Source organism: Nymphalis io, chromosome 29, assembly GCF_905147045.1.
Source record: "Nymphalis io chromosome 29, ilAglIoxx1.1, whole genome shotgun sequence".
Taxonomy (NCBI): Eukaryota; Metazoa; Arthropoda; class Insecta; order Lepidoptera; family Nymphalidae; genus Nymphalis; species Nymphalis io.
This window is the reverse complement of record NC_065916.1, coordinates 981,882-1,009,197: the sequence shown is the minus strand read 5'-3', so window position 1 is coordinate 1,009,197 and position 27,316 is coordinate 981,882. Positions and strand designations below refer to the sequence as shown.

The following is a 27,316-nucleotide window of genomic DNA, read 5'->3' as shown; positions in this document are numbered from 1 at the left end:
GAACAGGCTGTTACTGTTATCCATATAAGAACGTATTCTTATATGGATATTCTTGTATGGAAAATGATGAACTCTTTCGATTCAAATTATTGAATAACTATATTGAATCTTCTTTTTTACTTAGCAATATATTCATGAGATGTCCTCGCATGCAAACACGAAATAATTTTTTGCTTGATGTTCCTAAATCTAAATGTAAGTACGTACGCAACAGCTTCGATAGCAGATCATACATAAATCATAATAATAAATTCAATGATCTTTATTTATTTCTCTTGCCATTGAAGGAAATAAAATGTATAATTAATTGTCACCTTCAATAGAAATGTATATTAATTATTTTTTACAAAATTATTTATTATATTTGGTCATACCCCGTAAAATTTTAATTAATCTGTCATTTTAATTTGTTGTTATTCTGATTTGTATTTTTGATTTAATTATTTGTATATGTTTTTTTTAATGTGGAAACATATTTTTGTGTATGTCGTAACTTTTTGTCTTCCTAAGATTAAATAAATAGATAAAAACTCACCTCTCTTTACCTTTGTTTGTCGCCAACAGAACATTTAAATGGGTCACCTTGATTCCTTTCGGCATTCCAGTTGTCCCAGACGAGTACAAAATCAGAGCCAAATCTTCAGCTCCGTTCACAGGAGCTTCGAAGTCCTCAACACTCGCGTGCTGGGTTAAGAAATCCTTGAATCCTATTGCTTCATCAGTGGGGTCTCCAAATATAATGATTTTTTCAATGCTCGTTACCAATTGTATGGTGTCCTTATGTTTGTTGTAGGCATGTGGCGAGCAAAATAAGATTTTCGGTCGAGCCAGATTGAATCTATGTAAAATTGATACTGAAAGTACATAATATTAATAGTACATATTTTTGGAAATGTGACTACTTCGTCTGTCTCAAAGATAGCATATAAAGCAGCAGAACCTTGAATCCTGGGCTGTTTCGGTAGTTGGGGATTGTACACTCCTTAACATCAAGTAGTACATAAAACCGTTGGTTCTGGAATATAGATGGTGAGGCGTTGGACGTTGGTCTGTACAATGGTGAATGTTCCAAGGCAGACATTCATTCGACAAGTTGATGCAGATTTCCTCACGATGTTTTCCTTTACAGCTGAACGCGAAATAAATTATAAGCAAAATTAAGAACATGTAAAATCAGCGGTGCTTGCTTTGGCTCAGACCCTCACGTGATCAAGCCATCAGGATACCTCGCCTTCTAAAATATTCAAGGAAATATTGCCATAAAATATCAGGATCGTATTACTTCCTCCAAAGGATACGTCAATCGGGGAGAACGTGGCTCCCGCCACAATAGCACCAAGGACAACTGGCATGAACTCCATCACATTCATGCTGCATATACTAATCACGTTTCCTTTTTTCACACCCATATGAGTGAACGAAAGGACAATATCGACCATTTTCTGTGACAGTTCCTTGTATGTGATACGATCATTTGTGTTCTAGTTAATCTGAAAGCGAATTCGTATATGTTAGTTATTTTCACGATCGAATCGGTTGAAAATAAATGAAAACATTTCTTGGCTCGGCTTGGCAATTCACAAACAATGTAATAAGTATTAATGTAAAGTGATCTTCATGAAGATGAAAACTAAAAACTTCTTTTAGGGATACCAGTAACTAACTAGTACCCCTAATTAGGGCTATATGGAAGATACAGTCTAAGGAGGAGCGCGATTGCCTAGAAGATACCTATTCACTATTAACTTGAAGGTACCCATATTTTAAGTGGTGGGGAAAACGGAGGTCGTGAGGGTATTCCAGACCCTAGCGGGGCGTATCAGAAACGAGGAAGCAACTACGTACTGGTGCAGAACTTTTATATCATATAATAGATATCATGACCAAACATTCATTACATATTATAGGGCGAAACTAGTGCTGTTGCCCCGTAGTATTAGTATTATACGTGTTCAGGTTTGAATTATAAGTGAGCCAGTGTTAGTAATTCATAATAATAGGGCTATTAATAATAATAAAAATAATATCCTGGGACATTATTCACACACAGCCATCTGATCCCAAACTAAGCAGAGCTTGTACGATGGAATCCAGACAACTGATATATTACATATACTACTTTTCTTTTGTAAATACATAGTTATATAGATAATCACACCCAGACTCAGGATAAACAGCCATGTTCATGCACACAAATATCTGTCCTGGGTGGGAATCGAACCCACAATCTTCGGCGTGAAAGGTCGATTTTGTTCAATTATTAATTCGTTGTTTATTAGTTAGAGTTGTTTTCGAAATACACAAAATAAATCTACTTAAAAAAAACAAAATGGCCGACTGACAGCACGCATAGCCCAAAACATTGGGTCAAATAAGAATTCAGCACAAAAATTCCTAATGAAACGTAATAGTAACAGATAGTGCTGTGCCCGAGATAAAAAGAGCCCAAAACAATTCTTTACAATATTATTCTAAATAATGTTTCCTATGGGGTATCCCAAAGATGGCTAGTTAGTACATGACTAGCTTATATTTAAATATATGCACAAGAATATCTTAAATCTGATTAGATTTAAGATATTTATATTAATATTATTGTAATACTTACAATTGCATCATAATCAGCGTAAGACTTGAATTCGTTTAAAACATCAAAATGCAAATGCGCCGGTACCGAGGCTGTTTCAGAACGCATAGAATTTATTTTTTAACATGCTTTTGACAAAATACCCTTTTTATTGTTCAAATAAAAACTTTTTGAATGTCGGCTCAAAGTTAATTCGGATACTTTATATATGTATTGCATGAAGTCAGTCAATTAATTTCACAATCAATTATTGATTGTTTTAATTGTTGTCGTGTTTTTACTAATTTAAGCTTCCAACATCGCAAGGTACACGATATAGATTATCAATCATTTAATAAATTAGGAGTCGTTTGTAATAATTAACTAAACTTATCCTTTTTTATATAACTGTATTCTTATATATTTTGTTTATATAATATTATCCTACTATTTTTGAAGCTTCAGTAATTATCTCTAAGAAATTGATTCTTTGGTAGAAAATAGCTACTAGACCATGCGCACTATTAACGTCTATGAGACGAGATAACACAGTTGGAGCGCGTGAATCTTAGCCGATGATCGCGGTTTAAAACCCAATCACGCTTTACTGTATTTTCATGTGTTTAATAGTGTTTATAATTCATATGATGATGGAAAATGTCATGAGGAAATAAATGTGTCTTATTTCACTGAAATTCTGCCACAGGGGTTTCCATAAAACCGCACTGGTGCAGCGCGGTGGAATAAAACCTCTCATTAAAAGGAAGAGGAAGGTTTAGCCATATTGGGACTTTTTTTATTGCATAAATAGGCGAACAAGTATATGGGCCACCTGATGGTAAGTGGTCACCAAACGCCCTTAGACAGTGGCATTGTAAGAAATGTTAACCATCGCTTACATCACCAATGCGCCACCAGCCTTGGCCACATGCCTGTGTGAGTAGGTACCACGCACTCATCAGAGATATTCTACCGCTAAACAGCAATACTTGGTATTGTTGCGTTCTGGTTTGAAAACTGAGTAACCCTTACTACAGGCACATAACATCTTCATTCCCAAGGTTGGTGGCGCATTGGCGATGCAAGGAATCGTTAATATTTCGTACATAACCAATGTCTATGGCCGATGGTTATCACTTAAAAAAATTTAAGACATCATAATGATATGAATTTACATGTCTTTTTTGTTCTTTTTTTCATGATTGACAAACAGACAAGAAAAAGTTACTGAACAGTTCTGTCTTGTATATTTATATATAAATTTTAAAGGTTGTTAAGTTAAAAAATAGAAATAATAAAATATTAAGCTCTCGCAGCCGGTAGGATTCGAACCTACGCTCCCAGAGGGAATCTGATTTCGAGTCAGACGCCTTAACCACTCGGCCACGACTGCTTGAGGATAAGTTCTGAAACTAGCAACTAGCACAAGTCAGAAATAATAATAGCCTTTATTTAACAATCTTACATAATACATTTCTTTCTTACATACTATATTTTCTTATTTGACACCAGTTTCGCCAATATTGTCTTGCTTCCCAGAACAGACCTCCCCTAAAGATTGCCACAAAGTGCGATCTTGCGTCTTCCTTCTCCATGTAATGCCTGCTATTCTTTTTGTGGGCTCTACCCACCTATGACGTTGTCTTCCTTTCTTTCTTTACAAGTTAGAAATAGATAAAGCCAAAACATTTAAGTAATTTGTCTACTCGATTTTCACCTTCTCGTCAAACAAAATCTAAGTTAACTATCTAATGTATTGTTACACGTGGGTAACTAACTACCAATAAAAAAACCGGCCCTTAGACGTTATGCTGAACTAACTTGTGATGACTTTCTTCGTAAGCATTAGCTTTACATACAGGGGATGTGAGGCCTGCGCGGGGCATGTTTTTGTTAATTGAGCAAGTTCAACGACACATACCTTCTTAATCTTGTTCTCGTTTCGAAATTAAAAACTATTATTTTTTGCGTGACTTTTTTTAAAGTGATAAAGACAATTAAAATAATTACGAATTAAACGTAAATTTGCATAGATAAAATTTCACACGGATATTATATAAACTTAAAAAGAGTAGAAAGTGTAAGTAATGTAGCTACAAATAGTTTACGCACGCAAAAAGTTTTTAATAAATTTGTAAAAATGTTGAAAAATAAATTATATTTGTACGGCAGTGATGATGAAGATTTTAGTATCGCAGCTCACTTACACCTCGGCAAACATATGTTGCACAAAGTTAAATCATTCGGCGATCGGGCTGCTGTTGTAAGTATATATATATATATATATATTTTAATCTAACTAGCCTGATTTACAGAATCCTTTTCTCCTTTTGGTCCTAAATAAATGTATTTATAAGACAGAATAAATGCCGGGCCAATGGCGTGGTTGGTAGATACTTGCCGAAGGTTGTGGGTTTTCGTTTTCGATTCTCACCCAGAACAGACATTTGTGTGCATGAACATGTTTGTTTGTCCTGCCTCTGGGTATAATTATCTTTATAAGTATATATTTACAAAAGAAAAGTAGTATACGTAGTATATCAGTTGTCTGGTTTCCATAGTACAAGCTCTGCTTAGTTTGGGATAACATGGCCGCGTGTGAATAATGTCCCAGGATATTATTATTATTAAAATTCAAATAAGTAATTAATCACAAAATTGCGAATTTAAGGACATCTTTATTTTATTTGCGAATTTAAGACAAGAAAGAAACAATTCAAATTAGTTGCGGTAAAAATAATTTATAAATCACATCGACATTTCTCAATGAACTCCTAATGTTAACCCGCTCAATCATCGCTACCATAGCAACCGCTAACACAAAAAGAATAAGCAAAACAAAAGATGTCCGTGACAGCTGCCATATGTATGCTGCCAGGCCTTATTGTCCACAGATTGCTAACACAGCCTCTCCTACAGGGCAGCATCCTTACGTCCCTTTGTTAAAGGTCCAGCTTGTGATCAAGAGGTCGAGAGCAGAAACCTGTGTAGTTTCAGGAATAGAGAATCGATACGCGAGACATTTTTTATCTCGTTGTTATGTCTATGGGGACGCTCAAACATTCCAAATGCAATATTGGAATGACTAGAGCTCGATACATCCTGCTCATACCAAAAGAAGCCGTATTTTTTAAGGGTTTTCAGGTTATTTTACTATCGTCAGAGCGTCACGGTAGCATGCGCAAGCGATCCCGTTAAGACGGAAAGGGTACCGCCTGTTTTTTAATGGGTATTCCGATAGTCGGGCCACACTCGGCGCCTTGGACACCGGCGAGCCCCACATATCCTCCCACTGTTGCCGTGGGGTAAACGGGTAGTCCTTTTTTCCAGCGTTAAAAAAAAGGAAGAAAAATTTGTTGTTGTTATTTTACTATAATTATGTTTTGTAATAATTATCGATGTCTTCATTCTCTTTATATTCGCCCCTAATATACTATACATCGATATCAAAATTATATCTTGTAAAATAGTGCTTGATATATATAATGTATTTCTAGATTAACGCTGCGACGGACGAACGTATGACATTTAACGAGCTCGCGCAACAGTCTGTCGATATCGCCCTCTCGCTTGCTCATATTGGCGTTAAAAAGAAAGATATAGTTGTCATATGCAGCTCTAATAGGATGGAATATATACCTATTGCTTTTGGGACCTTATTAGCTGGCGCTGTACTAGCTAACATCAATGGTACCTGTACAGGCTGTAAGTCCCCTCGTCTACTTATTCTAATACTATAAATACGAACGTTTTTTATTTGCGACGCTTTCACGTTTTAAACTCATCCGATTGTCATATAATTTTGCATAGATATTTCAAAATGGCCGCCTCCTTTCAAGGTTTGTCTATTTTTAGCTGTGGCTTATTTTAATTAGCATTTAACCAAAAACTGATATATAAGTACAACATTCGAGAAACTATAATTTCATAAAAAGAACATTTTATTAACAAGACTTTGATTGAATATTAATTTTTTCTACGATAAAAAATCATTATATACAATTTTATAATTTAAATGTTTTCAGTATCACTTTTGCACAGATTACAATTAGCGCAATCAAAAATTTTATTTTGTTCATCGTCTAACTACCAAGAGAACAAAGAAATCATTAATCGCGACACCGACATTGAGAAGACCATTGTCTTCGACGAACCTGTGGAGGGGGCGATACGTTTTAAGGACTTCTTGAGCCAACACGCGAGTGTCGAGGACTTCGAAGCGACTCCTGTGAACGGATGTGAGGATTTGGCAATTATTTTGTTTTCATCCGGTACTACTGGCATGCCGAAAGGAGTTAAATTTACCCATTACAGTTTTTTGTGCTCTGCTCAGGATCCCTCAAGCAGGTGAATGATCTATACTGACACTCTGCGTGGTTGAAATTAGTCAAACATTTTTATTTATCTTTACTTCTCGTTATTTAAATCAAATATAGCCAATACTGAAGTGCTTTAGGCAACGGTAACACTGGTAGTCGGGCTTTGTGCATGCTCGTCTGGGTAGGTACCACACACTCATCAGATACCGCAAAAGAGCGGTACTTAGTATTGTTGTGTTCCTGTTTGAAGGGTGAGTGTACAGGCGCAAGGGACATAACATCTTAGTTCCCAAGGTTGGTGGCGCACTGGCGATGTAAGCGATGGTTAACATTTCTTAGAATGCCAATGTTTAAGGGCATTGGTGACCACTTACCATCATGGCCCATTTGCTCGTCCGCCTACCTATTATATTTAAAAAACCACTTATATTTGGACGCGATTTAATTCTATTAAATATAATTAATTGTCTGTCTGTTTCAGCGCAGATGAAGGTGCGGTGTTACTAGGATCAGTGGACTGGTCGAACTCCTACGGAATCGTAATACTGTTTCGTCATCTGGACGGGGGTTTTGTGACAGTAATTGGTGCTGATCCAGATGGAGAACAAACACTTGATATAATTCAAAAATATAAGTTAAGAGTAGATTGTTTAAGTAATGCTTCTTGGAATGTGGTGCGAGTATGATATCAAGGGAGAAATTGATTTTTTATACAATGTAAAACGTTTATATAAGGCCTCTGAATACTTCTGATATAGTAAAACATTAGCAGAGTAGACCGTCAGGCACAGACGTTCTTCCGAGGATTGAGTATGATGCGCCCAATTTCAAAGACTTACAAGCATTGATTACATTGAACCACATTTAATAAGATTCATACCGGATAAACCCTTGGTATCTTATTCGACTGCTACGTCAAAGCTTGCTGATGTCGAGATCATGCCAAAAGTCATTGGTTTTCTCTGATAAGAAATTCTTGTTAGTCAAGAGTTCGGTTGTTGACAATGCTTACTCTTATGCCAAGTTATGCACGTAAAGCCGTTGGCCCTGTATCAAAATTGTCTCCGATTATGTCAGATCATGAGTGAGGGAATAGAGACTGCACTTGCACTTTGCTAGTTTCCTTTAAAAATGGCCGCCGTGATCGAATATTGTAATTATCACTCTGTATTGCTATATAAGAATAAATATAATAATAGGTATTTTTTAACTAAATTATTTTTCATTTATAATTAATACAGGTTCACACTATACCAACACTACCCACGACTATCGCCGCCATCAATAGCGTGAAGGACATTTCCAAGTATGACACCAGCTCGTTGCGGAAAATTTCTGTATGCGGTACAATTTGCAACGAGAGTATTTTAGATACCTTTAAAAAGAGGTGAGAAAAAATAGTTATGTAGCCTGCTTTTAATATTGGTTATAGGGTTTTTCGCAAGCACATCTGGATAGACCACCCACTCACCACACATTCTACCACCAAAGGCAATGCTTAATATTGCTATGTTCCGATTGAAAGTGTGAGTTATCCAGTATAACATAGTCAGGAGACATAACACCCTATTTCCCAATGTTATTATTACAATGTCTATTTCCTAGTCTGGCAATTAATTTTAAATTTTGAAAAAAAAACAACTACTAATTTATTTTCATCTTTCTTTTTCATCGACTAAGATGTCTACCGCCATATTGGATTAACATTAAAGTTATATTTTGTCAACTTTCAGAATACCAAGCCTTGAATCAGTGAGCCATTATTATGGTTTAACGGAAGTAGGATGTATAAATAATTCGAAATTTGCAAAGTTTGGACATCGGCAAGGGAGTGTTGGTTGCGTGCGGAATGTATTCGTTGTTAAGGTATTAATAATTCCAAACCAAACCCAATTTTGTTTTTATCTGAAAGTGTATCAAATAGTGTATTAATGTTACTATTAGTCTATTTTCTTTGTTTATTCAAATATACTTACGTGAAAATGTCACTGAATTAACTGACACAGACCTTACTCACACGTAGCCTTTTGGCGGACTGTCAATACTAATCTTATATCTATCAGTACAGTACAATACAGTACAGTAACATTCTGTTAATGTTTCACTGCTGGGCTAAGGCCTCCCCTCCCTTATGAGGAGAAGATTTGGAGCTTATTCCACCACGCTGCACCAATGCGGGTTGGTAGAATACACATATGGTAGAATTTCAATGACATCAAACACATGCAGGTTTCCTCACGAGGTTTTCCTTCACCTTCAAGCACGTAAAAACCCAAATGTCAACAGTAACCTTATGGTCAATACTAATCCTATATCTATATTGGACACTTTAGTAGATTTGACATATTCCTAGCAAATATTAAATAAAAATGACGTCATCGTAGATCGTAGACGTGGAGACGAGAGAGCCTCTGGGGCCGCACCAGCGAGGTGAGATATGTTGTAAGTCACCTACACTCCTGCAAGGTGAGTCTACTTCAGGCTTCGTCTATAACCACAACTGTACGTCAACTGTGTTGTTAGCTTACTGCATATCCTGGCTTCAAGTTACGTATAACTTTGAGTTTTGTCTGTCAAGAAAAACTCAACTGCATCGTAGAGTTTAGTAATTGACAGAGTTAGCACTTTGTAACTTGTTGTAACTTGGTTTTTTTTATCCAGACCACCTATTAATAAGCGGTCATCACCGTCCAAACTTATCATTACCATCGCCAATGAGCCACCAATCTTGGGAACTAAGTTGTTATAACTCTTGTGTCTGTAGTTACACTGGCTCACTCACCCTTCTAACTGGAACACAAAATTACTAAGTATTGCTATTTGGCGGTAGAACATATGATATGTGGGGTAGTACTCGCTCAAACGGCTAGCACGAAGCCCTACCACAACCGAATATTGTCGGACCTTTTTTGTTTCGTGTCGTTAACGTCTCATCGATTTATTAGTTCAAGTGATGGTGCATCTGTGCTACCACTTATGTACGTTACGCTCCTACTAGGTCACCACCTATAACAAACAGCGGCGAAGGAAAACATCGTAAGAGTCCAAAACTTGGCTTGAAGAGGAGATGAGGTCACTGACCAGCAGTGGGAGATTTACGTGCTTAAATTTCATTTTAATTCGGCAAATGATTAGACGCAGATAACTTCTTAAAAATCTAGCATATATAGATATATAGCCTATCTTTGGTCTCCGAATTATAGGACACGATCAAAATATAAAAAAGAGATTTGAAAGAAAAGGTTTTATTAATTTGCAGGCTACATCGGCGGGGAAATCGATTATTTGGACGAAGAAGGCTTCTTTAAGACCGGCGACCTGGGTTACTACGACGAAGACCAATACATTTATGTCGTTGATAGGATAAAAGATATAATTAAACACAACAGCTGTACGGTAATTAATGACTTCCAGTGTCCGACCAGAACACGATGTTGGCTTTTCAATTTCGACCGGAACCTTAATAAAAATATAATATGTATTAAATTTATAATTTCATTATACTCTGCGGAGCGATATATTACTACTTTCTAAACTCAGTTAGTTTTAGTCTTCTAGATTCTTAAGAAGTTGTTATCATCAGGTGTCTCCATCTGAACTGGAGGCAGTGCTGCTGCAGCACCCATCGGTGCACGATGTGGGAGTAGTGGGCGCTCCACACGGAGAAACACAAGAACTGCCTACAGCCTTCGTGGTTCTGAAACCTGGTGCCCAGGTCACCGAACAGGAGCTCATAGACTTTTTTAATAAGAACGTGAGTTAATTCGTCTTATTTATGTAGAACTTCGCTTCCAATATTTATTTCATTTATTTATATATATATTTATATTTTAAAACATATGTTACGCATTCCTTTTAATGAGTAGAAAATACAACAATTTTAAATATATGACAAGCAGACATCTTACATGTTCCCATACGTCATCCGGTACGCCTATATGTCATCGCCGTACGAAAACCCACTTACTTTGATCTTCGCAGCCATCGCTTACGCCTCGCCTCGACGTCGCGCGTAACACATAATAATTAATATACATAACGCCACTGTTAGTGACAGCATTATATATATAAAATAGTTGTTAGTTTTTTTTTATATAGAATAGGAAGGTGGACGAGCATATGGGCCACCTGATGGTAAGTGGTCACCAAACGCCCTTAGACATTGGCATTGTAAGAAATGTCAACCATCGCTTATAGCCAATGCGCCACCAACCTTGGGAACTAAGATTTTATGTCCCTTGTGATTGTAATTACACTGGCTCACTTACCCTTCAAACCGGAACACAACAATATCAAGTATTGCTGTTTTGCGGTAGAATATCTGATGAGTGGGTGGTACCTACCCAGACGAGCTTGCACAAAGCCCTACCACCAGTATTTTACTTACTGTAGTTGTAACTTACTGTATATTTTACTGTATACTTGATGTGTAAACACGATATACAGCACACAGAAAAAGCAAAGAGAAATACTGGCGTTATTATCTGTTTTTATGTATCCACGCAATAACACGAGTAGCGTTTCAAGACAAAACATCTTAGTTCCCATGGTCATTGGCGCATTGGCGAATGGTTAATTCTTCCGGTACTAATATTAATGGGTGGTGTCACTTACCATCACTGATATTTGCCGTGAGCCTACCTATTATAATTTAAAAAGGGATAAGTTTATGTAATTCCTTCCCACGCTGAAGATCATCAAACTGGATTCTAACTTCAACTTTTTAGTGAAATAAATTTGGGATTTATGTGTATTATCCAATATTTTTGCTTTACAATGAACGTTCAATTACAGGTGGCTCAAAATGTGATGCAACTGGCGGGCGGAGTGCATTTCATAAACGAACTGCCGCGAGGCGCTGGACTTAAACTGGACAGAAAGAAGCTCAGATCAATGTTGTAATTAGTTTGATTATAATAAATAAATAAACGGATTTGGGTATATATGTTTTTTTTTTATAAATATAAATTTTATAGCATTGTGTCCCAGCAACAATGTCCCGTTGCAATGTATGATTTCCAAATTGAAACTTACGTAATAGTCCTAAAGCTTTACGGCTAGTACATACATATGATAATACAATATTCAAATATTAGTTTTTGGAATAATAAAGAAATGTTTTATTGGATTTCGAGATATCTGCCGGCCCTTCCTAATTATTGAATTGCTTATCATAATTAACGATATTTTAAAATAAATAATATGTAGATAAGAGTCGAGATGGCCAAGTGGTTAGAACGCGTGAATCTTAACCGATGATCGTGGGTTCTAACCCGGGCAAGCACCACTGAATTTTCAGTGCTTTATTTGTGTTTATAATTCATCTCGTGCTTGACGATGAAGGAAAACATCGTGAGGAAACCTGCATGTGTCTAATTTCATTGAAATTCTGCCACGTGTGTATTCTACCAACCCGCATTGGAGCAGCGTGGTGGTATAAACTCCAAACCTTCTCCTCAAAAGGGAGAGGAGGCCTTAGCCCAGCAGTTGGACATTAACGGGCTGTTATTGTAACAAATAATATATAAAATAATAAGAAAAACTATCAAGATTGCTCGGATACAGCGACAGCGCTGTATCGTAAACTCAAGAACCCGATCGAATCGTCCTCGTGAGTAAATACCTAATTTTTAATAATAATAATCATTTATTTGCATAAAACTTAGTTTTACAGATGTTATGATTACTTTATAAGTCTCTAATACATTTCGTCCACGATATGCACGCAAATATATTTGTTAACAAGTAATTAATATTAAATACAGATCACACCAATTGTATATTAATAATAAAATATAATAATATCATCCAAAATTATCCATTTACTAAAGTTGAATGAATCATCAAATTCATTAATTATTCATTCATTCAATACATCCTTGAATTTTTAAATATTCATTTATTGAGTAATTTTTTTATCTATTAAGCATTTTTTAAGCTTAGACCTTAGTAACCTTAATGGTAACTCCCTTAAGCTTTTTGGTATATTATTAAATATTTTGGTGCACATTATGTAGGAATTTTTTTGGAAGAGAGCACAGTGGCAAGGTGGTATCAATAACCTAGTAGGATCTCTTAATCCAAGCCTGCTTCTATCACCTGCTTTTTCGAATAAATGTGAATATTTTTTTACAAACATGACTACATCTATTATATACAACCCAGCTAATAACAAGATTTTGTTAACTTTAAAAATCGGTCTACATGAATCTAAAGGTTGAATTCCAAAAATAGCCCGTATAACACTTTTTCTGACAGATAAAAGCATTATTAAAATGAGTAGAATTAGCCCGTAAAATTAAACCATAATTTAATAAAGAAATAACATATCCATAATATGCAGTGATGCATCTTTGCCAACAGTACGTTGTAGTTTGCGAAGAGCATATACAAACTTATTTATTCTAGAAGTAAGATTACTTATATGCAGTTTCCAATCACAATGATGATCCAATTGTACACCAAGGAATTTTACATCATTGTTTTCTTCAAGTTCCATTCCACGATAACCAATTTTTAGTTTTAGAATTTGGAAATTGGACAAATCGCGTTTTTGATATGTTGGCACATAAATCATTTGAATCTAGCCAAGACAACACTGATTCTACAGCTTTATTTACATCATCCTCAAATGCGACGTTAGTTTTAGTATGAGGTACAGCTAACGCTATGTCATCGGCAGATATAAAAAAAACATTGATATTTTATAACTGTAAATCGTTAATGTACAATATAAATAACAGTGGACCTAAAAAGCTACCTTGTGGGACGCCAGAGTTGTTTTGTACTAGATTGGGAGATTTATAAGTAGTTAATTCGGATTTGTTATTTATTATTGATATTTCTACATGTTGTGTACGGTATTTTAAATAGCTATTTTTCCAACTTAGAACGGGTCCTCTACTACTCATGAAATGTGAAAAGTACAATGCCGTACTTTTCACATTTCATGTGAAATTCATTTTATCGTATATTATGATTCACAAAATCAAATGCCTTTGACATATCAAAGAAAATACCTACTACTGGCACTTTTTTTTAATATTTTCTGTTATAGTTTTTACAAGGGAAAAAGCTACTAAAGTCGTCGTTGATTTGTTTTTTTTTAAATCCATTTTGTTCTTCTTTTATTATGTTATTTCTATTTAAAATATCCGTTAATCTATTGTGCATGACTTTTTGAAAAAAAATTGACAACACTGGAATTAATGTAATTGGCCTATAATTATTTATATCATTGCGATCACCTTTTTATATATTGGATTTATGATAGATATTTTTAATTAATCTGGAAAAATTCCTTTTGAAAAAGAGAGATTTATTAAATGCGATAGAATAGGTGCTATAATATATTTGCATTTTTTCAGGACGCTCGTACATATGTCATAGCCTACAGATTTAGAGTTTTTTAGTTTACATATTATATTCACTACTTCCACATTTGATGTTGGATACAAGAATATGCTAGAAATAACGTCGTTTATTGCAAAAGAATACTTTGGGTTATTATTTGCTAAATTTCTTTTTTTTTGTGATATCTATAAAGTGATCGTTAAATATTTTTGAGATTTCCTATGCATCATCAATTTTCTTGTTATTAAAGATCTTCTTCTTCTACGAGTGAATGTTGGCAGTCAGCTTTAAATACTCCTTCTTGTTCTTCGCGAGGCGAAAGAGTTCGGCAGCACTCGCATTTCCCGTCCATTCACGTATATTGCACAGCCAAAACTGTTTTCTGCGCCCAACAGCTCTCCTACCGGCAACTTTTCCCTTCATAATGAGTTGCAAAAGTTCATATCTTTCATGCCTAAGCACGTGTCCGAGATATGCAAATTTTCTCTTTTTTCACATTCTCCAAAAGTTGCCGTTTTTGGTTGACGCGTCGCAGAACTTCTACGTACGAGACCTTTTGAGTCCAACTAATGTAAAAAGTAAAAATTATACGTCTATATGCATACATCTCGAAAGCTTCTATACGTTTTTTGAGGTCTTCTTTAATTGTCCACGCCTCGCATCCGTAAAGAAGTATAGGCCAGATGTAACAATGTAGGAGTCGTATGGGCACAGGGATCTTAAGTCTGCGATTGCAGAGTACTTTATTTAACGTGCAGAAGGCACTTCTAGCTATTTCGATGCGAGTCTTTACATCCTGTTCACAGCTCCAGGTATCATTAAGCCATGTCCCCAGATATTTGTATTTGCGCACCCTCTCAATTTTTTGGCCTGCTACAATGATAGCAATGTCATCGAAGCTATGTTTAGATAATACCATGATCTTCGTTTTTGATAGGTTCATCCTCAGACCAGCGTTTTCACTGCACTCATTAGCACGGCTCATAATTAATTGCAGCTCTTCAGGAGATGATGCTATTAGGACTGTATCGTCAACGTATCTGATGTTGTTAATATACCGGCCATTTATTTTGATTCCACATTCTTGGCCTTTAATTGCTTCTGCTATTATTTTTTCCGAGTACAAATTAAATAGCGTGTTTGATAATATACACCCCTGTCGGACTCCTCTCTTTATTTCTACCTCATCAGTCTCCTCATTGTCAACTCGTACTTCTGGTTCCAATACAGATTCTGGATAATACGTACATCTTTGCCATCTAAGCCGATATCATATAATATTGCAATTAGACGGTCGTGCAGTACTCTGTCAAAGGCTTTTTCGTAATCGATGAAACAAAGGAAAACGTCTTGTTGCATGTCTCTGCATTTTTGTACAAGAACCTGCATTGCAAAAAGAGCCTCTCTCGTGCCCACTCCTGTTTGAAAGCCAAACTGACTATCTGGGAGATGTTCGTCGCATTTAGCTCTTATTCGCTCATGGATGATATTCAGAAATAGTTTCAATACTTGGATCATAAGGCTAATCGTTCGAAACTCTTCGCACCTTCTTGCGTTGGTCTTCTTAGGATATAAAAGTTGAGGTTAGCCAGTCGTAGACTAAGTGCATCGACATGAAAATTGCTATCATATCATTAATTTAAATACAATTCAATAAAATCTGGTTTATTTAATAACCTGTTTTGATATACTACAGAAATATATACTATTAGTGTTTCGATACGAAAAAAATCTTTATTTTTATTATTACTATTTAAAAAAGTTGCATTCTCATTCGTATTATTTTTTTCAATCTTAAAAAAGTAATATGGGATAGTTTCTTATTTGACGCTATCGATTTTACCAGTAACAGTGCTATCCTTATACAAATTATCTATTTTATGTATAATTTTATTATTTTGTAAGCCACTAAAATGTGCTTTATCGGCCAATTTTTTGAGATGAAATACGTATCTTTATAGTAACGGTAATCTAAGAAATAATTAATTTTTTGACAGACATATTTTACCCATCCGTTTTTGGTAATATTATCATATCTTCCAACATTAATATTATATAATTTGACACGTTTGTCACATTTTTAACACATATGACGGATTGAATTGTTTAACATATGTTCATTCAAATATTTGTTTCTAACAACGCTTAGAACAATGACTTTACAATTTTTGAAATATTTTAATATTGCTGTCAATTCCATCATAACTTTGTATTCGCGTCATATTCACCGATAGACAAAATAAATTGGTTAGTTTTTCTAATGGCACTATTATAACATGGTTTGATTATTTCTTCAGTATTAGCGAAGGGTTTCGTCATTGACTGTATATCGTAATCTTCGTAACGTGCATTTTGCCTTGAAGTGATGAGACCAGATGCTAAGCCACTGCATTGTTGGCCGCCGAATATAAATAGCCTTTTCTTTATGCCTTTATTATGGTCGAGTTTTGTTCGTTATAAGTTCCTCTAAGTTCAATATTCTGTCCCCTAAATTTTATTCATGTCCTTTTTTAAAATTATAACATGCATTACTTAATGTTTTTAAATTCTGTTCCAGAATAAAAATTTTCTTATTAAGATTATTGTTTTCATCATAAGGTCATTAATTTCACGATTTGGAACTTCCAACTGTGTTTGAAAAAATTTAATTTTTTCCTGCAATTCTTGAAACTCGCTCTGGGTCGTGGACAAGTCTGGCAAAAGTTTTGTAAAGTGTAATTTTATAAAAGGTCTCTTAATGCTAATACTTCAGTATTTAATTGTTTTCAATGCGAGTTTTTATTCAATATATAGTGACGAACATACAAACGACCACATATTATACCAACTACCTTTTATTCATTAATAGAGTAACAAACATTGAAAATAGACGAACTTCTATACTAGCTTTCGACCCCAACATTCAACCCCTTAGTTGATATATTTTCAAAAAACGCTGTAATAATACTATTTAAATCATAAGCGTAACCGAAAACTTCGATTTTCATATTTTTACTAAAAAAACTTACAACCCTTTTTGACTATTGTTAGTTATTAATTTATGATTTAGTCAATTTATCATAGTTTTAATTTAGTTAATTAATCATAGTATTCAATCGTAACTGATACTTAAAATTATACATAATTACATGAATTTGTATGTTTTGAAATGTTTCTATTTGCTATTTTTATCAGTCTGTGAAATTTCATGGTTGAGCTGTCATATTCTGTTATAGAAAAGGCTTGTTCACCGTATATCAGCACATTACTCCACTGCGGGCTTATTGACAGATTCACGGACAGGAGAGTCGAATTTCGAACGACAAAAACGTGAAATATTGTAATTGCTAATTTTTATTATCGCGTATATTATCAACTGCATTTTAAAACATGACCTAAATTGAAAATTGATAATTCGAACCGAATATATGTATATTGGAGGTTTCGTATACTTTTCAAACCGAAAACGCAATCACATTTAATGACATTTCTTTTGCCTGTTACTTACATGTCGATTTATATATTTTATTTAATACATTAATTTCATTATTGAATGATATTATAACATCATAGAATAATAATATCTTAGTATCGTAGGTAAAAACACGTAGTAACAACCTGTTAATTTCCCACTGTTGAGCTAAGGCCTCCTCTCCCTTTTGAGGTGAAAGTTTGAGCTTTTTCCACCACGCTGCTCTAATGCGGGTTGGTGGAATACACATGTGGCAGAATTTCAATGAAATTAGACACATGCAGGTTTCCTCACGATGTTTTCCTGCACCGTCAAGCACGAGATGAATTATAAACACAAATTAAGCACCTGAATATTCAGTGGTGCTTGCCCGGGTTTGGACCCACGATCATCGTTTAAGATTCACGCGTTCTAACCATTTGGCCATCTCGGCTTCTACAACACGAAAATAATGAAAAACATGAGACGACAGTGAAAGACAATTATGGCATTAGATTTTTTTTTTTTTCGAAATGTGTATGTGGCTATACGTGCACGCCTTAGAGATGAGGTGCGTGTTGCGACGCTTTATCGAAGTATCAGATTGATATGGAATTAGCATTACAGTTGACAATTTTAACTTTGACGGATACGTCTGATGGTTGTCAGTATAAATATAAACGACAAATTTACTGGCGTTAGGGCTTTGTGCAAACTCGTCTGGGTAGGTACCACCCACTCATCAGATATTCTACCGCAAAACAGCAGTACTTGATATTCTTGTGTTCCTGTTTGAAGGGTGAGTGAGTCAGTATAATTACAGGCACAAGGGACATAAAATCTTAGTTCCCAAGGTTGGTGGCGTATTGGCTATGTAAGCGATGGTTGAAATTTCTTACAATGCCAATATCTAAGGGCGTTTGGTGACCTCTTACCATCAGGCGGCCAATATGTTCGTCCGCCGTCCTATTCTATAAAAGAAAAAATCTTCATAAAAATATCATAAAAAATATTTTATGACTAAATTATGATTGTATATACGTGTGTGCTGTGTATTTTCTTTCTTTCAATTTATTTAATTTTTAATCGAATTAAGAAATACGAGCGCGCGGTTCACGAATTTTTGTATTTCATTTATTTTAGATAATTTAAATAGCAACATTAAGCTTTTACTACAAAGTGAAATCAAACTGATAGTCTATTGAAATAATTTTCTGTGTAGCTTAAAAGAAAGAAAGATATATATTCGCCTTCAAAAGGTACAAAAAAAATGTTATGGAACGCCATTAATGCAATTATCGCAATTTATGATAATTGAAGCAATTATAAATTAAACATAAATTTTATTTGATAACAGCTAAGTAGCTGTAATTGTAGATATAATTTATTATATATAAATACGTTTAAGAAAACAACTCGCATTAAAAAGGTTTTGATCAATTAGTAAAAATGTTGAAAAATAAATTATATTTGTACGGCAGGGACGAAGGTTTTAATATCGCGGCTCACTTACACCTCGGCAAATATATCTTGCAAAAAGTTAAATCATTCGGCGATCGCGTAGCTGTTGTGAGTATATGTTTTGTTATTTGAACGAGCCGTCTGTCCGATGGTATTTACCGCTACTGTCACAGGAATTATGCGATTATTCTCGAATGCTAAGAGTTTTTGAAAAATCAGTCATATATAATAATAATAATAATAATAATAATAATAATAATAATAATAATTTTGAATATGAAACATAGTTTTACAGATGTTATAATTTCTTTATAAGTATCTAATACATTTCGCCCACGATAGGCACGCAAATATATTTGTTAACAAGTATTTAATATTAAATACAGATAACACCGATTGTACATTAAAATAATTATATTAATATATGTATAAAATGATTGGTATATAAAATAAAAATTGGTTTAAAATAAACAATAATTAATTAAATTAAGTGATTTACTTATGTTTATAAATTTAAGCGCAGAGTTACATAATAATTAATAATATATACATTTAAAGCCGAGATGGCCTAGTGGTATGAACGCGTGAATCTTAACCGATGATCGTGGGTTCAAACCCGGGCAAGCACCACTGAATTTTCATGTGCTTAATTTGTGTTTATAATTCATCTCGTGCTTAACGGTGAAGGAAAACATCGTGAGGAAACCTGCATGTGTCTAATTTCATTGAAATTCTGCCACATGTGAATTCTACCAACCCGCATTGGAGCAGCGTGGTGGAATAAGCTCCAAACCTTCTCCTCAAAAGGGAGAGGAGGCCTTAGCCCAGCAGTGGGACATTAACAGGCTGTTACTGTACTGTACATTTAATTCATTTAAAATAGGTAGACACCCTTAACCGTCAAATCGTCATGGTTATAAATCGGTTCGAAATGAAGATTCTACCGAGAACCGACAAGGAAATTAATTCACTTATATTAAAAGCATCCCTTGTTAACCATATTTTGGGGATAAGATTTTTATAAACGCTAATATTTCTAATTAAAAAATATATATATCCAAAGTTATCCATTTACTACAGTTGAATGAATCATCAAATTCATTTATTATTTATCATTCAATAAATTCTTGAATTTTTAAATATTCATTTATAGAGTAAATTTTTTTATCTATAAACCATTTTTTAAGTTGAGACCTCAGTAACCTTAATGGTAACTCCCTTAAGCTTTTTATCCTCTTTTTCGTTTTTTGTTTTCTCATTTTGTCATTCCAAAACCTTAGATGTTCAGGACCAGCGGCGGATCGGACGCATCTCTTCGGTCGCAACATATGTATGTTTAGGAAATCATAGTCTATATATATAAATCTTAATACTCTATATACATATATTTATCACTGTGGGTAATAATGCGCAATAATATGGGTATTTATTAAATCGAAATCGAATGAAACTCCTATCGGATTGCGTTAGAAACGAAGTCCATTATGTGCTTGATATATAAAATGTATTTCTAGATTAGCGCTGCAACTGACGAACGTATGACATTTAACGAGCTCGCGCAACAGTCTGTCGATATCGCCCTCTCGCTTGCTCATATTGGTGTTAAAAAGGGAGATGTAATAGCCATATGCAGCTGTAGTAGGATGGAATATATACCTATAACTATTGGAACTTTATTAGTTGGAGCTGTCCTAGCTAACATCAATGGTACTTGTACAGGACGTAAGTACCCTTATTATTTTTTATAAACTTTTTTTAATTTGAACTGTTAACAAGGCTTGGTCAAATCTGGCTCGCCTCTGCCGCCATGGGCCGCCTCCAAGCCATCCTACGTTGGTTTATGGAGATCTTTTTGAGTGGACGATTTTACCCAGAAACAGACAGTTAAGAATGAAATGAGTTATAGCGGTGAGAACGGTACGATGTTAACGTACGGTGTCGTGAACTATAGCTACACCTCTCGCGGGCGATCTACCCTGGTAACTCTAGGCGAAGGTGTGCGCTAAAGTCTATCGGTTTCTGCTGGAAGCGAAGGACGAGCCACGTGGACGTCTAAACGAATCGTGTAACTGTACATAAATCTGTTTCACCTAACCGATAGTTTTTAATATTCGGACTCTCATATATGACGCTGGCGACAATACCAGTCAGTATAAAAACATTGGTCATTTGTTCAAAATAGGCGCAAATAGTGATACATATAACTAAAGAACATATTACTGGGTCGAAAAATACTATTCAATTACAAGCTCGTTTATTACAACAATGTTTTCAGTGTCACTTTTGCACAGATTAAAGTTAGTGCAACCGAAATTTTTATTTTGTTCATCGTCTAACTACCAAGAGAACAAAGAAATGATTAATCGCGACACGGACATTGAGAAGACCATTGTCTTCGACGAACCTGTGGAGGGGGCGATACGTTTTAAGGACTTCTTGAGCCAACACGCGAGTGTCGAGGACTTCGAAGCGACTCCTGTGAACGGATGTGAGGATTTGGCAATTATTTTGTTCTCATCCGGTACTACTGGCATGCCGAAAGGAGTTAAATTTACCCATTATAACGTTCTGTGCACCGCCCAGGATCCATCAAATAGGTAAACTTTTTTTTTTACTAAAATGAGTGAGTGTACCGTAAACAGGCTACCTGATGGTAAGTGGTCACCACCACCCATAGACATTGGCACTGCAAGATACCACTGGCTGGTGGATTATATGATGAGTGGGTGTTACCTACTCAGACGGGATTGAAATTTGCTAATCCTAAACGCTTTTTCGATTTTGCTCTTGAATTTAACAAAATACTGACTTTTACGATAGTGTATTTGTAGATATTGCCATTTATCCGAACGCGTCTTTTATTATTCTACACCTTCGAAACTCATCAGCATCTTTCATTCATCAACTTGGGTTATTCAACCCCTCACCGCTGCCGCTACAACGTTCTCTGTCTGTTCCAGGGAAAGGGAAGGTACAGTGTTACTGGAATCTGTGGACTGGTCGGGTGCTTTCGGATTATTAACAATGTTTGCTTATATACAAATGTGTGTGACATTAGTTTATAGTGTCGATCGAGACGGATCGCTACTACTTGATATAATACAGAGATATAAGGTAGGGGTGGATACCTGAACTAATAATTCTTGGTACTTGATTCGTGTAAAGTTTCAAAGTCTGAATTGACTGCGTGTCTATATGCAACGTCATAGGTTGAATATAAATTCCGCAGTCATCCGCATCGTTCGGGAAACATGACACATGTAGAGGTAGAAGGTAAATCATTGGTTAAACAATGAGACGAGTGATAATAAGATAGACGTAAAGGATATTTGCAGTAACCGCTGTTTATATCGGATTCAGCAATATTTTAAAATTACTAAAATACTTTTATCTTATTTATTAATACAGGTTAACATTGTACCGACGTTAACCACAACTATCGCCGCCATCAATAGCGTTAAGGATATTTCGAAGTACGACACCAGCTCTTTGCGGACAATTTATGTCTGTGGTACAATTTGCAACGAGAGTATTTTAGAAACATTTAAGGAGAGGTGAGAAAAATCAGTTTGTTTTGGAGTTTACTTCAAAGTTTATCAAATCAAAATAGTACGTCGTATAAAATTAGTTATTCGCTAGAGAAATTAAAATAATTAAAAATTTAATTGTTTTTAACACTAGCTCAGCAGTGCTATTCCGTAAGAACTTCATTACTCACCCGTGAAATTTGACTTATGGTGTTATACTATTTTGATACGTGTTTTCTTGTAATCTTATGATTATTATGGTCAATGTCGTATATCACTTTCTGACATTCCACGAACGATTTCGGCGGCGAGTTTCGTACTCTTTAAAACAGGCCTACAGTTCTGTGGTGTTTCTATCTTGAGGTCGAAAAAGTCGAATAAATATTTTGAACTTGAATAACATCAGTCATATTGGATTAATATTGACGTTACTTTCAGAGTACCAAGCGTTGAAGTAGCGACTCAATGCTATGGTATGACAGAGGTGGGCTGTATCACTAATACGGTATCCGCAAAGTTTGGACATCGGCCAGGGAGCGTTGGTGCCGTGCGGAATGTGTTTATTGTTAAGGTAATGAATAAATCTAAATAACACAAACACATAATATGAAACAAACTGTATAATAATGTAACATAATTTATTAAAGTTAATAGTATAATATAAAGTAGCAATAAAAAATAAAATAAATACTAATAATGAATTCTCACTCACTTATACCACTTCCTAACTGTAGTTAATCCGTGTATTTGCGATAAGACCAGTCTATCGACAATAATGCAAGGTTTTCACAGATACCCTCTTCGAAATTGTATTTTTCTATCATTTAATAATATCATGTATACATGCTGCTTTGCCGCGCCGCTTGGCAATTGTTATAGTAATATTATGTTCTCATGTTAGTGAATGTGTTTCTTGATGAGAATAAAGTTTCTTTAACCCCAAATAACGATTTATAGGAATTACCAAACCCTCTTATGAGGAGTGAAAAATATATATATCTACAAAGTCAATTAAACAAGAAAACGGCTTTGTCTGACAAGATTAAAAAAAATATATAACAAAATAGATTACTACAAAAGTCAGAGCCCTATGTCTGGCCCTTCGACTTTTCCAGCTCCCTAGCCATAGTCAATTGATATACTGATAAGGTATAACTAATAATAATGATGTCAAAAATGAAAGAAACGAGTGTTCTGCTTTATTATATGCAGGGCAGTCGTTTCTTTTATTTATTTTTTATATATTATATTTATAGATATATAGCTTACAATAATCTTTCCATATATAAGCCTATGTAGCCTAGGTATGGGGATACCTATAAATCTGTCAGACATTTAAAAATTATCATATAATAAAGAAATTCACATACTACATTTATGAACATATACGTACATATATGAACTCTGAAAACATTATACTCTTTTTTTTAGACAGCTAAGTAAAAAGCTTGTTAAAAATAAAGGTTTTTGTCCAGCAGTGGGACATTTAAGTGCGTAAGTGTGCTAATTCACTTTTATAGTACAAGAATCTCACATGAAATCGAAAGTTGATTGTATCCAGACAAACTCAATTTTGTTTTTATCTGAAAGTGTATCAAGTAGTAAATCAATATGACATCTTCACAGATCGTAGACGTGGAGACGAGAAAGCCCCTGGGGCCGCACCAGCGAGGGGAAATTTGTTGTAAGTCACCTACACTCCTGCAAGGTGAGTCAAATGCAGACTTCATCTACCACAACTGGATGACAACAGATATCCTGGCTTTCTATAAGGGAGAATAAAAAGGTTTTGAATTTTTTTTCGAATAATTCTCAGTCGTCAGGCAGGTCGAAGACTGGAAAATGGAATTGTATACCTCCATGCCTCGAAAGTTGGCAAAGCCCATGTCCTGTGTCTGAACTCTGTCTGGTCGTGTTGGATTTGCAGAACCATCGGAATATTATTATTATTGAAAGTGATGTTATATCTGTGCTATCACTTGTGGACTATTAGGTCTTCTATAACAAAAAGCGAAGGAAACATCGTAAGAGAGTGTAGCGCGGTTTGAAAAACCAAAATTTCGTTTGAAGAGGAGATGAGGTCACTGACCAACAACAGGGTATTAACTTGCTGATACTAAACTATAAATTAATGGAAATGATTAAACGCAGATAATTACTTAGAAATGTAGCAAGAGAGAGTGGAGAGTTTGGTCTCCCAACTCGAGAAAACTTAAAATTAACAGATAAAACGATAGGTTTCATTTGCAGGCTACATCGGCGGAGAAGTCGATTATTTGGACGAAGAAGGCTTCTTTAAGACCGGCGACCTGGGTTACTACGACGAAGACCAATACGTTTATGTCGTGGACAGGATTAAAGATATAATAAAATACAACTGCTTTACGGTAATTAATGATTTCTAGGCTTCAAATCAAACACGATTTTTTAAGAGAAAACGAATTTTGCTTCACATATTTTCATATTTTACTCTTGGAAAAAAAAAGTGAAGGAATAATTTTTTTTATAGTATAGTTTGGCGGACCACCATATGGGCCACCTGATGGTAAGTAGTCACCAACGCCTATAGACATTGGCATTGTAAGAAATGTTAACCATCGCTTACATCGCCAACGCTCCACCAACCTTGGGAACTAAGATGTTATGTCTCTTTTGCCTGTAATTACATTGGCTCACTCACCCTTCAAACCGGAACACAACAATACCATGCACTGCTGTTTTGCGGTATATCTGATGAGTGGGTGGTACCTACCCAGACGAGCTTGCAAATAGCTCTACCACCAGAACTTAAAAAAATGATGTGAACGAAAAAAAAAATCTTATTTCATTTAAGAAAAAACCAACAAATTTGGCAGAGGAGAATAAATCTAAAGGAGAATAACGTTTACAGACGGCGCAGACAAAAAAAAATACATGGTGCAGACTTTGCAAGCCCGTCTGGGTGGATCAGTACCAGCACCACCCACCACTTCACATATTCTACAGTCAAATAAGAATACTTAGTATTTTTGTGTCCTGATTTGGAAGGTGAATGAGGCAATGAACTACAGGCACGAGGGACATAACAACTTAATTCCCAAGGCGCATTGGTGATGTAAGGAATATTATATATACATTTGCCCCTTCACTTAAAAATTTTTTATATAAAAATAACAGAATAATTCCAGGCGATAGAAGATGGAGTCCTGAAAAAAAATTTAAAACGTTTAGTTTAGAAAACATCGCCATGTGTTTCAAAATCCTTGCTATCTTAAGGTGTTGTTATCACCAGGTGTCTCCATCTGAGCTGGAGGCGGTGCTGCTGGAGCATCCTTCGGTGCACGAAGCAGGTGTAGTGGGCGCTCCACACGGGGAAATACAAGAACTGCCTACAGCCTTCGTGGTGCTGAAACCTGGTGTCCATGTTACCGAACAAGAGCTCATAGACTTTTTTAATAAGAACGTTAGTTAATCCGTCTTATTTATGTAAAATTTTGCTTTCGACGTTCTGTTGTTTACTATTTATAAATATTTTTATATTTTAAAATGCAAATATGAAATTATTTACTTTGTGGTAGGGCTTTGTGCAAGCCCGTCTGGGTTGGTATCACCTACTCATCATATATACCCCCAAACAGCAATACTTAGTATTGTTGTGATCCGGTTTAAAAAGTGAGTGAGCCAGTGTAACTACAGGCACGAGGGACATCTTAGTTAATATTTCTTACGGTCGCAATGTCTATTAATTACCCTCACACTTGCCAGTCCGCCTGCTTATTATTTATAAATAGCGGTAAGATTATGTAATTCCTTAACACACCAAATATCACCAAGCTGGATTATTGCTTATTTTTTAATATCCTGACATCATTCACACACGGCCAACTAATCCCAAACTAAGCAGAGCTTGTACTATGGAAACCAGACAACTGATATACTACATATACTACTTTTCTTTTGTAAATACATACTTATATAGATAATTACACCCAGACTCAGGACAAACAGACATGTTCATTCACACAAATATATGTTCTGGGTGGGAATCGAGCCCACGACCTTCGGCGTGAAAGGCAAATATCTACCAACCACGCCAACCGGCCCGTCGATGAACGATGTATCGATGAAGATGATGATGATGAAGCTTAAGTTAAGATTAATGAACTAAAGTTGGAATTTATGTGTTTTATCCAATATTATTGTTTAACAATGAACATACAATTACAGGTGGCTCAAAATGTGATGCAACTGGCGGGCGGAGTGCGTTTCATAAACGAACTGCCGCGAGGCGCTGGACTTAAACTGGACAGAAAGAAGCTCAGATCAATGTTGTAAATACTTTGATTATAATGAATAAATAAACGGATATGGGTTCATTCAATTATTAAAATAAAAATGACAGAACCTTCAATTTTATTTATTTGTATAGATTATTATTATATTATGTATTTATTTATTTTTAATTGAACCACTAACAAAATTATATATATTTTTATATAACACATTAAAATAAAAAGCCTTAGGTCGCACAGAATTCAAGTTTTAGGCAGTCACAGCCAGCTCCGTTATGCCTTCAAGGCACCAGCCTAGCGATCCCGCCAGCCGAGGGGCCCAAACCAGCCAAAATAATCTAGACACGCAGTAGCGTATCAAGCCATGTTCAAGCTAACAGAACTGACCA

General features: G+C 35.3%; 2 protein-coding genes and 1 non-coding gene across 3 annotated transcripts; 2 read left to right on the top strand and 1 right to left on the bottom strand.

Annotated features, from left to right (window-relative positions):
* Nucleotides 1–3,877: 3,877 nt before the first annotated feature.
* Nucleotides 3,878–3,959, bottom strand: Trnas-cga (transfer RNA serine (anticodon CGA)). Its single transcript has one exon. It is a non-coding gene; the product is annotated as a tRNA-Ser (tRNA).
* A 1,688-nt stretch (nucleotides 3,960–5,647) lies between these two features.
* Nucleotides 5,648–11,810, top strand: LOC126779776 (uncharacterized). Its single transcript, XM_050503914.1, has 10 exons — nucleotides 5,648–5,689; nucleotides 6,064–6,256; nucleotides 6,661–6,913; nucleotides 7,367–7,565; nucleotides 8,127–8,272; nucleotides 8,619–8,751; nucleotides 9,270–9,351; nucleotides 10,145–10,281; nucleotides 10,469–10,639; nucleotides 11,680–11,810. The coding sequence occupies exons 1-10, from the start codon at nucleotides 5,648–5,650 to the stop codon at nucleotides 11,785–11,787; spliced, it is 1,464 nt and encodes a 487-aa protein (XP_050359871.1). The 3' UTR covers nucleotides 11,788–11,810.
* A 10,570-nt stretch (nucleotides 11,811–22,380) lies between these two features.
* LOC126779775 (luciferin 4-monooxygenase-like) lies at nucleotides 22,381–26,970 on the top strand. The gene is made up of 7 exons (XM_050503913.1): nucleotides 22,381–22,413; nucleotides 22,538–22,683; nucleotides 23,095–23,227; nucleotides 24,283–24,364; nucleotides 24,907–25,043; nucleotides 25,928–26,098; nucleotides 26,863–26,970. Exons 1-7 carry the CDS (start codon nucleotides 22,381–22,383, stop codon nucleotides 26,968–26,970), a joined length of 810 nt encoding a protein of 269 aa, XP_050359870.1.
* Nucleotides 26,971–27,316: the final 346 nt, after the last annotated feature.